Source organism: Schistocerca cancellata, chromosome 6, assembly GCF_023864275.1.
Source record: "Schistocerca cancellata isolate TAMUIC-IGC-003103 chromosome 6, iqSchCanc2.1, whole genome shotgun sequence".
NCBI lineage: Eukaryota > Metazoa > Arthropoda > Insecta > Orthoptera > Acrididae > Schistocerca > Schistocerca cancellata.
This window is the reverse complement of record NC_064631.1, coordinates 349,327,816-349,339,910: the sequence shown is the minus strand read 5'-3', so window position 1 is coordinate 349,339,910 and position 12,095 is coordinate 349,327,816. Positions and strand designations below refer to the sequence as shown.

Genomic DNA, 12,095 nt, shown 5'->3' with positions numbered 1-12,095 from the left:
AGAGCAACAGGTGAAACTACATATTGTTAAACTTAGAGATACTCATTGCACAGCGACCAAACCGTTCAAGGGCATGATGAACATACTACCTGCCTCTGGGACAATCAATTTCCGAGAATGCTCTGCAGTAACACTCAAAAGAGACTTTTGTATCAGTTAACCTGTTCAGGCTATTTGGATCATTCCATCTGATTTCAGTTTCTAGTGAAGCTTTCCTTCTATTTACATGTAACTGAATATTGAAAGAGTAGATGTACATAAAATTTTAATGGTAAAATTATATAAACAAATTCCATAAACAATAGCATTCACAGTCAATTTCACAGCTGTACAATTTTACAAAACCCACTGAAACTTGGCAACAGCACTGAGGATGCTGTGTTTCAGAGGTCACATTAAAAGGAAGCATTTACATGGAATCATTTTCACTCACAGAGGTACTAATTGCTAAGTACAAAAGACTGGAAAACATTTGAAAACTTTTTTGTACCTCTTGTGTGCATTTTCAATACTGAAAGTTTGACAGTTGTCTTCATTCGAGAAGTTCTGGAATTCTGGCTCTCTGAATGCATACTGTCATCTCTGCCTTACATTTTTAGATTCAATGTACTTAAGCACTGCTTAAAGGACTTTTCAAGTGCGTAAATTAAGTAGCGTTCAGGAATGAAATAAATGTCTCTGCACCTGTATTTAGATACACGTCTTTTTTTTTATAAAAATCATTTCTCTTTTTTACTGGTTTTATCTTCTGCAGCTTCTGGTTGTTTTTCCGACGGGTGGTCTTCATACCTGTAAAAATGTCAGTTCACAACACCAAAAAAGTAAGAAAATTGTGAATTAAATTACTTCATTAAATAGGTTAAATTAAGTACATTAAATATTTCACTTAATATCATTTAAAATGAAACTTTTCAAGGCAAGTAAGTACACAAAATTTATGAGATTTCCAGTACAAAATTGTTGAGGCTTTTGAGGTCACTTGTTGATGTATTGCCTGTTTGGATTTTGTCTCAAGATTTTCAGCCGACATTTGCTTAATGATTTTTCAGACATTTTGTCAGCACAAGTGTCTAATGTCAACGGCTCACCCTTCATACAGGAGCCAGCCACTTGGGCTGGATAGACATCAGAAAAATTGATAAATATCGACTGAAGACCCTGAGACAAAAGCAAACATGTGTATCCCATTTCCAGTATATTCGCCACAATATGCTTACTTATTCTGCACTTCGGCCATTTGCACTCAGTTTGGTGTGCAATATATGTATTATCACACATACTTTTATAACAAGACACTTTTAGAATTACCCAAATATACATATGTAAGTATTTACTGTTATATGACTTCTGATGTATTAACGTCTTGAGTTTTGAGAAAATTTGAGGAGAAGAAATTTTACTAAGGTTTTTCTCTTGAAATTTCTCAAGTAATATATATCCAGTGGCATATGCAATTTACGACCAATTTTGCTACTATCATGATGAACTTTAATTCAAGTAGGCCTACAGCCACTGATTCCCATATTTGGGGAACATGAAATACACAGATTTTACTTGATGTACTCAAGAAATAACTAAGAATACTCACTGGAACATTGCCTTGATGTCACCTTTCACAAGAGCTAGAGACAACGGGGTTCCTAAGCAGGCAGGAACAAGATACAACAATGCAGGCTGTGCATGCTTGAATATATGCATTACACATATTGTAGCCATGAGTCCAAGAAAGTATGCAACAAATGTTGCATAGAAATATGTGTTAGAATTTCTTTTCAAGCTGAAACATCACAAGGTGAAACAGAACTGATAAAACAATATTTACCTTTAACAAAGGCCAGTTTTATTAGTATAAATGAGAATATCCAATAAATAATAACTATGAGTAAACAATAGTACTATAAATTAAAATAATATTCTATCTGGTGACGCCTCCATGCTTCATGATTGTGGTCTTGTCCTAACAAGCATAACCAAGGAAAGGAAGGTGCTTTGACCTATTATATGAAGTTTTCTTATGACTTCATACAAGTAATCTTTCCAAGCCCTTGCAGTGTGAAATAGGGAAGGTGCACTTGCAACTGTGCATGATCATTATGGAAACAGTTACAGTAAATTGCACACAAACTCATACTCATGTTTCACAAATATATATATTCAGTGGGGTGCCAAGTTGTACTCACCATGTAGTTCCTTAAGTTTTTATTGTGGAAGGGGGAGAGGGGGGGGGGGGGGGGATAGGATGTCAAACGGGCCGACTTGTTGAAGCAGGAGAGGCACAACAGGAAATTTTAATTTCCACTGTCTATACTTTTACAAATAAATTCATAAAACTTTGCCAGTATGACCAGGAAGGATTCAGGATTCACACTTGTAGCAGTGGAAGTTCAAAAACATAACAAAATAATTTTTTTACATGTGACATTTCATCTTTTTTTTCACTTACTATTGGCTGCATTTGTTGGTACAGGTACATTTTTTTTCATCCATAAGCGATTCTTCAATGAATCCTGCACAGCATACAAGCCATACTTACAGGTGTATGAAACTCTAGAATTTTCCAAATATATTAAAAACTATGGTAAAAATTGAGATAATTATAAAAGTTGAGTTTTTTTCCATAAATGTGAAGTTTGAAATGTAACCATTCATTCATTTTTTCAAAAATTAAATAAATTCTAGAGTTTCATACACCTGTAGGTATGGTTTGTATGCTGTGCAAAATTCATCGAAGAATCTTCTTACTTATGAAGAAAAGTGTACCTACAGGAACAAATGCAGCCAATAGTAAGTGAAAAAATGATGAAATTACACACTAAAAAAAAATCCTTTCTTGTCATGCTGACAAAGTTTTATGAATTTATTTCTAAAAGCATAGACAGTGGAAATTACAATGTCCTGTGGTGCCTCTCCTGTTCAAAGTCGGTGCATTTGATGTCCCACCCTCCTTAAATTTTGTTTGGAAGCACCCTACACTTAACATTGACTCATGTGTCATAGTTTCCACTGAATTGTAGAATACCGTATTTACTCGAATCTAAGCCGCACTTTTTTTCCGGTTTTTGTAATCCAAAAAAACGCCTGCGGCTTAGAATCGACTGCAAAGCAAGTGGAAGTTCTGAAAAATGTTGGTATGTGCCGCCACAACTAACTTCTGCCGTTGAATATATGTAGCGCTACACAGGGCATGGCGCCAAAACCTCCGCGTCAGTAAATAAATTAAGAAAGAAAGAAAAAAAAGGTGGAAGACGAGCTTTTTTTTCTCCGCCCCGAGTTTCGACCACTGCACTTTCATACATTATCCAACAAAGTAAATACAAATTCCGTATTGTTCATCTTCGAATGTAGCAGAATTTCGATGTACTACGAAAATCCGACATGCAAGACTGTTTGGGATGTTTGTCAATATGGCCAACTCTACTTTCTGAATTTTTTCCTACCTGTGAGAAGAGATGGTTGCTAATAGGAACCTGATGAAATGTGAATCACATGCAGTATTCTCTTCACCATAAGAATAATACGAATATCAACATTTTGTCATGTATTCTTTCGTGTTTGCTGCTATCTCATTTAAATCCTGCCTGCCTAATAAACTACGAAACTAGAGTGAGACAACAGCAAACGCGGAAGAATATGCGTATCGTGTCATGTTTATATTCGTATTATTCTTATGCTAATAGTGATACTGTCAGAAATGAAGCATGGCAACTGACTAGATTTTTAATTCTAAGATGACTAATTTCTGTGCAGAATTTGATGCACTAAAGAAGCGGCCGCAAAGATTTTCAAACGGAGAAACATTTTCTCCTAACTCTCGTTCAGAACATGTTCTATCATACGCAGTCTATTATTTGGTTCTTGTTGATCATTATCAAAGAAAGAAACAGCGTAAGTAACAACAAATAGCAGTCTCTTGCCATTGTTTCGCTAATGAGACGATTACTCTCTCTTTTTTTTTTTTTAATTGTAAGCGGCGGTAGCGCGCACAAAAGCAAGCCATGCCGCGAGCGGTGACAGGCCGTAAACACGCACTATCAGAATGCGACAAACAATGCGTGACACACAATGCGTGACACAGTATAGTAATGCATTTTCAGCTTAGAGTGACGCAAACACCTATAACGAAGAAAACAGCACTTATCAGATCAAAGCAAAATAAGCAATCGATTCAAACCAGACGAAGCATGTGAAAAAGGAAGGGTACCCGTATAAATACGGACGGAGCGCCTGACGCGTAGCAATGGCTACCTGGTAAAGCTTAACTGCTAAGTTTACGACTCGAACCAAACTACGGTAGATGTATTGTCATTCATTCGACCTAAATTGTGTCTCATATTACAATGGACCAACTTTGTTTCGATTTGGAGGTGTGGCCTAAAACTTTACTCTCCCCTTGAATTTCGAGTCTCAAATTTCCAGTGCGGCTTAGATTCGGGAATTTTTTTTTCCTTTATTTCGAGTCTCATTTTTCAGGTGCGGCTTAGATTCGAGTGCGGCTTAGATTCGAGTAAATACGGTAGTAAATAAGCTTATATTGTTTGTTTGACAACAATGCATGCCCAACCAATAATATATTCAAGCTTTTATATCAGTGTTTGCTGAGATGTGGAATATTTGTGGCTGTCAGAACTACCTTTGTCAAGTGAAGTATAGCATATTATATCCAAAAAATTGACAAGTTTTTCAATTATTGTTGAACTTTACACATTTCATTGCATTTTTACATAGTGTGTTCCATCTTTTAATCTTTAACAAGTTCCTTAAGTCTGAATATGGTTTCACTGACACTTTCCGATACAAGTGAAGGTACTAACCCTCACTCCACAGAAGGCCAAATACTAGTCACTCTGTCAGTATAGTCAGTGAGGTATTGTTCATATGGAAGGAATTTCACAATCCACAGTTTGAAATATAAGCAACAAACTGAAAAATAAGTAAAGCCTTGAAACACAGTGGAAAGGTAACTGTGTTCAAAAATACATTACATCCCCTAAAACATAAGTAAAAATAGACAAATGGCAATGGAAAACCTAAGTAAACAATATCGGTGACTAAGGACATGTTGGAGGATGGTGGAGTGCCTACCCATTCTGTGCAGTGAAGGTTCAATGGAATGGGCTGCAATGCCGTCATCCTGCTGAGACACAGAAGCCTACCCCACTGATGAATCAAAAATGACTAGAAAAGGCAAAAAAGTACAAAAAATGAACTGTTGGTGAATGGAACAAGACAAATAAACTACAATATTATCCTATTCTTTCTATTATGATAACAGAGACTTCCAAATGTAACGACATTTCATTTTAGGTTTGCTTCTCTAATGAAACTAGTACCCAAATTCTGCAAGACAAAATGGAATTCTTAAGATGCAAGATCCATGAAAATTCCAGGATTGCACAGTTCGAGTCAAGCATCTCTTATCAGTGATGGTTTGCTTTATAGTAGGTAGCAAATGAAATGGACGCTTTTATATTGTGAAAGGGATCACACATCAAGATACGTTGGCTACTGGTCATTACTGGAAACTCTACTTCATCTTTATGCACAATTCTGCACCATGCCACTACGTAAAATCTGTGACTCAATATTTAAATGAGTCCGCCTGCTTAGCTGAGTGTAACGTGATTGCCTACCATGCAATGGGCCCGGGTCCAATTCCTGGCGGGTTGGAGATTTTCTCTACCCATGGGTGGGGTGTTGTGTTATCATTGTTGTCGTGGTCATCGTCACCACCACCACCACCACCACCACCACCACACCACCACCACCACCACCGACAAGCAAGTTGCCCAATGCGGTGTCACGTGAAAAAAGACTTGCAACCTGGTGCCTGAACTTACCCCGTTTTGGAATGGCTAGGAAACTTACCAGGCATCAATCCAATTGAAGACGTCTGACAAGGACTAAAGAGGAAGATTGCAAAAGAAGATATACGCACAAACAAGACCAGACTGACGGAAAAAAAGTTGTCACGAAATGACACACGACAACTGAATTGGAGAATATACTGAAGAAACACAATATGAGTATGCCAAAGAGCATTAAAGATCTGATCACTTCTAAAGTAGGACGCACCAAATACTAAATACTTTGTTCATCTACATGATTTTCAGTAAAATTGTGTTACATATTTTTTACTGTAAAACAGTTTAGTAAGTTCACTGAAATGTAGTATCAGTTTTATATAAAATTTAAGTTTATAAAAAAAAAGTGCAGAATAAAATTGGATAGTAAAAACACTGTGCCCATTTGGGGATAAAATAATTTGGCACCACCAAAAGTACAAATCACTCAGCCTCCACATCCCAGACAGGTAAACTAGATACGGAACAGACTTACAAAGGTAAACAATGTTAAAAATTGGAAAAATGTAATATAAATGCATTACTGGCACACTGTAACAAAGTTTTCACTGAGAGTAGTTACAGACAAGGACTGAGGTGTATGTTTTTCTATTAATGCAACAGAACAAAACAACTAGTGAAAATATATTATACTGTACATAACACGTACCTGTTGTCAAACCGTAGCAGCAATGCAATGAAGATACCAGGAACTACAATATCTCCTAATCCAAGCATAGCAAAGTTGTTAGCTGCTAGCCCTTGCTCCAGGAAGTCTTGAGGAAATACAACTGTAATAACAACACTTGTGAACGGAACAATTATTTGAAGAAAATTTTTTACTATAAAAACTAATGAAATAACAGAAATTCCAGGAAAAGGATAAAAAATATATGAGGAAAGTCAAACAGCCTCAGTGATACTGACTTACGTGTCACCACAGATAACACTAGAAAAAAATCAGTAATTGAAAGGCCAGCAAAGTATCTTTATGCACCATGCATAAACTAGCTGCATGGAAATGTTTGTCTTTCCTCATATTTGTTTAACATTTCAAGCAAAATCTTAACTTTGAGAAATAATGAAGACAGTAGCTTACGTTTGATAGGAGCTTCAAATGATTTAGCAACTGTGACCATCACATTAGTCCCAAAAACCCAGAAGATGTCATAGATAAACAGACCACACAGGAGGATGCAGCCAGTGACAACATTGTTCAAGTGCAGCAGTTCAACACCATTGATGGCAAAGGCAATGCCAAATAAATTGTTGGCTACCCAGTGCTGGGAAAATATATTAAAAGTATTTAAGAGCAGACATCAAGGTTACATAGCATTATGCAATACAACACAATTAAAAGTCATGGAATATATCTCTGACATGTGGAAATCCAACTTCACAGTTGTACTGTTAGCTATTTTGGAATAAAAGGAACAAAAACATTGACTAATAACAAAGTGCTGGAATATCTCCACAGCTGAGGATTTAACCCCAACTTATCGCCCACTTACCGTACCACATACAAAATTACATCAGATTATCAATTCAATATTTGTGAAACAATCTTCTTTTTGCCCCATTAACCTTTAGTTAGTTTGTGAAATACAGATATCTCTATTTTCTTTCTGGTAAACTTCTGCAACTGACAATTTTGTTTACTCCATCTCTTTCTGAAATATCCAATCTGATTTTTCCTCTTCAGTTTTTCAATAAGCATTTGTGGGCCAACTTTTTTTCCATTCTTCCAATATATCAAATGTTGAATTCCTTCCTTCAACCTCCATACTGCTTCTTGTTTCTTGTGTTTTGTGGCATGTACCACATTTCTTGCACACAAGTCATTTGCTTTGTCTCTTTCTTACTAGATCTTATGATTTCTGCATTGTATATTAGATTCAATTTCCAATAACTTTTACTCAAAGGTAATTCTGTTTATCTGGTACTTTGCTGCTCTAGTAGACTTCTGTTTGTACCTCCCTTCACCTTTTTTCCTTTTCATAGTACTCAAAACTTTTCATGACTGCATTCCTGTTTCCTGCTGTCTCACAATGCGTTAATTTTCAGCTGTCTGTTATTCACTCCTGCTCAGTGTACCTAGGTCACCATGGAAAATATTTACTCAAACAATGGAAAATCCAGGATGGAATTAACAATATTATGAAAAGGAAAGTTGCTACTCACCATATAGCGGAGATGCTGAGTCGCAGATAGGCACAACAAAAAGACTGCCACAAATAAAGCCTTAATAAAAAATAGACACACACACACACACACACACACACACACACACACACACACACACACACACACACACACACACTGCAGCCACAGGCAACTGGAGCCACACTAGGCAGTGTCGCCCGGTTGCCTGAGACTGCAGTCTCGTGTGTGTGTGTGTGTGTGTGTGTGTGTGTGTGTGTGTGTGTTACTGAGTGAAAGCTTTTTTGTGACAGTATTTTTGTTGTGCAGATCTGCGACTCAGCATCTCTGTATATGGTGAGTAGCAACTTTCCTTTTCATAATACTGACAGTATTTACTCAGTCTTTCATGGAGCCTGTCTTTATCTCCTGATGCACTTCTTCAATTACTATGATAAATTGGAAACTAACATGCTACCTTTCTTAGATTAATTTTTAATTAAAATCTTAAGTATTTGGTTCACAATTTTGAACTGGTTCAAATGATGCACATATGCAACCATTCTCATGCAGTCACTGCCTCATTACTCAAATATGAGAGTTCTGTGGTTGGGAGACAGATACTGGTTTTGTGTTCAATGATTTCCACTCAATGCTGCACTACTATTTTGTTAGCAACTATTTGTAACTGCAGACTAACCTTTTTGACGAGATACCATGCTCCAATTATTGAACAGAATATCAGGCAAACAACATCATGCGAGGAAAACTGGTAGTTTATTATATCTTCAGAAGCCTCAGGTCCACCACGAGTAAAATGAAGATGGAATGGAATATTAGGTATTGCTGCAGGCACAAGAGAGCTGATCACAGGACTGTAAAATAATCAAAAATATTTAGTATGGTGTAAACAAATGACAATTTACACACAAAATCAAAACATTCAATATAACAATGATGCAGACATCAATTTCATAATGGTCTATATTCAGCACTAAAGTATTCTATATGATACAAAAGGAAAAATCATCTTTAATGTAATGAACATGGCTTCCAGTCTGTTATGAATACCTTAAACAAATTACATCAACTATATTTTTCAATAAGAAAAGTGCAGATACACAGACAGAACCAGTTCTTTCTTATGTTAGCAAATGAAATGCTGTTTCTGCAGTGACTCTGGTAGGTTCCTCCACTTTAACAATATGCCTTGAGAAAACAGATCGAGATTTCACTTCTATCTGATTAAAAGGTATTTTTGATCTTCTCAAGCTCCCTCTTGGATACAGTCTTAAAAAGTTCTCCTGTAAATGAGTTTTTGCCTTTACAGCACTTAATCTATAGTAATATATGAAAATGTGGAGTACACATATCCCGTACTGACTGAACTGAAAATTGGAATGATTATGCCTGGTATACTTGGTTCAAAGAACGGCTTATAGCGGTTTTAAAAATTTCGTTAATTCAACAATTCAAAATGAGTCATTTATATGATGTCATCATAAACTTTAAACTCATTCAATCAAATTTTTTATAACATATTTAGGACTACAACTAGCTCTTTACTATTTTACTGTAACTTATATCATTAAGTATCAAACCGAAGAACAATATAATGTAATTGTATAGATAAAAAAAACATCTGCCAACCAAGTGGCAGCAGAAAACACACACACACACACACACACACACACACACACACACACTTGTGCAAGCTTTCAGAGTCAGTGGCTCCTCTTTCCAGCAGAAGGGCTGAACGGGAAGGAAGAGGGGGGGAAGGAAATGGACTGGAGTGGTTTAGGGAAAGGAGTAGATTTCGGAATAGTCACCCAGAACCGCAGGTCAGGGGAGACTTACTGGATGGCATGAGAAGGAAAGACGGGATCTTTTTCAGGTACAATATTCTGCAGCTTTTAAAAAAATAAAGTTGGCTACCAATTAGATATTTTGCAGTTTACCTAAGATTATACACCACATTTACTACAATGAAGATCATCTCACTTTTTCTAAAACATTTAATAGCTTAAATGTATTTTTAGTAAGGGAGGGGATCGAGAGAGTGAGTGAACTATGTTTTTCATGTGGAGGTATTATAGCTGCCATTTTCAGGGCTACCCCAGCTGAAACACTGCAGTGGGACAACATCTACACAGCTATTTCCACTACAACTGTTCCTTTTCCTTAAAATCACCACAGAATGTGGCGTGATATATAAAACTTCAAAATTTAGCTTTTATTGTTATTGATTTATTTGTTCCTTGCATCAAAGCATATTTTGTTTTATAAATAATTTAATACACAACAGTTTCAATTAGTAAACAGTGGAGTTATTGATATTTTTTACTCATACAGCAAGCTGATTACTAACATTGCTAGTGAATGACAATGACACCCAATGGACAGAAAAGTACTCTTTCTCAGGATCTAAAAGGGCCAAGGGCATGGACCTTTTTGCATAAAAAATCAATTTCAAAAGCAATGTAGCTTAACAAAGAGACCCACCTACTATCATTTTGCAGAAACAGTGAAGGATCATCTGTCACAATTAGAATCGGACGCTAACAGAATTCAGTCTCAGCCTCCTCCAGGAGCTCTGAAGCACATCATGCAACAGATATATGTAGCTACCTTTTAATGGTTTGAGAATCCAGTTTCAATGCCTTTGTCTGGTTGAAGCAGGTCCAAAATCTCTTCAACGTAGAAAGATATGTCATAACTGAAGCCGACTGACTTCTCTACACTAAACCAGAAGTCATGCACACCAAACACCGTTGCTGTCCAGCCACTGCTGTGTTTACACAAAACACTGATGAAGCTGCTGGCAAAGGACCTACTCATACGAGCAACCAACTTCAAAGCAGTGTTTCATGGGTAAATGAGTGAGCTCTGAAGGTAGAATGGATGAAGTAATACTAATAATAGCATAACTACAGAAGAAACAGAGTTGTGTGCACTTTAACCCTGTGGTCTGTTATGTATTTGAAATCTCTCTCTCGATATTAAACTTGAGAATGGTCAGCATGTGCATAGCAATCAATATAGCACACAAAACAAACTGAAAATTCAACTAAAATTCATGCACAAAACGTTCTTTCAACTGTGACATGACGATGACTTTGCTAACCACAGATAATCACATCATTACACATGTAAATGTAGAATTTTATCAAAATGAAAGTTTAAGCCTCAGGACTCCAATTAATGGATACTGACACATTAAATAAGCTGAATCCTTTGGCCATGATACATCACTGTGAGATACATCAGCATCGCACCTGTCCTCAGTATATAAAACATGTACAGTTGCTCTTTAGTTTAATGTAATAATGAGGCAGCTAGCCATTAAGCAGAACATAAATCACTTAGCAGTAGCTCGATGAGAGAGGTTCTAAGGCACTACCTCATTTGCACAGACATGCAAGACAGTGGGATCATTTTGCATCAACGTCCAAATTACCAAAGCTAAGTGATTAGTTTTTAGCACTAGTACATCACTTATTAAAGAAAATATAGGTACAGGTCAATGCTGCTGGCTATTACAGACTAATTAATGCAAAGAAGAATAAAAGAACAGTAATGGTTTTGATCATTTAGCAGGCAAACCACATAGCCCACAATTAACTATATATTACTTTAATATATGAAAACATACTCAGTAGCAAAAATGACTTAACAGATTATGTTATATTTACACAGACAGATGGAATACTACAGCCAATAAATCTGAAATTGGGAACATTTTGAGAGTTTGCTTACGATTTTCATTGTTTGAATCTTAACACCCTAACGCAAAAGTTAACATATTACAGAATAACACAGGAATTTAATGTTTGATTCAGTGTCCTCTGTTGTTTCTGATACATATAAATGATCATGATCTTGCACTTGCAATTTCTGAAGATGCAACTTTTTACTTTTTGCAAGAGAGACAAGTAAATGAATAAAAAATAGTATTGGTGCCCTTACTGACAAGGCAGTTAACGAAATACTCACAAATTTCAACAGATAGTTCAAAGCAAATGGATTGTCGCTGAATCTGGACAAGACTTAGTACATGTAGTTCAGTGCTCCTCACAGAACACCACATTGTTTCTCAAACAACTGAATACAAGATGT

The 12,095-nt window shown here is 36.3% G+C and overlaps 1 protein-coding gene across 1 annotated transcript in view; it reads right to left on the bottom strand.

Annotated features, from left to right (window-relative positions):
* Window positions 1-248: 248 nt before the first annotated feature.
* The window catches only part of LOC126190717 (minor histocompatibility antigen H13), a 43,335-nt gene continuing 31,488 nt past the window's right edge, over window positions 249-12,095 (bottom strand). The window contains exons 4-8 of the mRNA XM_049931190.1: window positions 8,680-8,854; window positions 6,940-7,123; window positions 6,511-6,631; window positions 1,589-1,777; window positions 249-789 (exon numbers count right to left, since the gene is read on the bottom strand). Of these exons, the coding sequence (XP_049787147.1) occupies window positions 720-789; window positions 1,589-1,777; window positions 6,511-6,631; window positions 6,940-7,123; window positions 8,680-8,854 (739 nt within the window). The 3' untranslated portion in view covers window positions 249-719. The remainder of the gene's footprint in view (window positions 790-1,588; window positions 1,778-6,510; window positions 6,632-6,939; window positions 7,124-8,679; window positions 8,855-12,095) is intronic.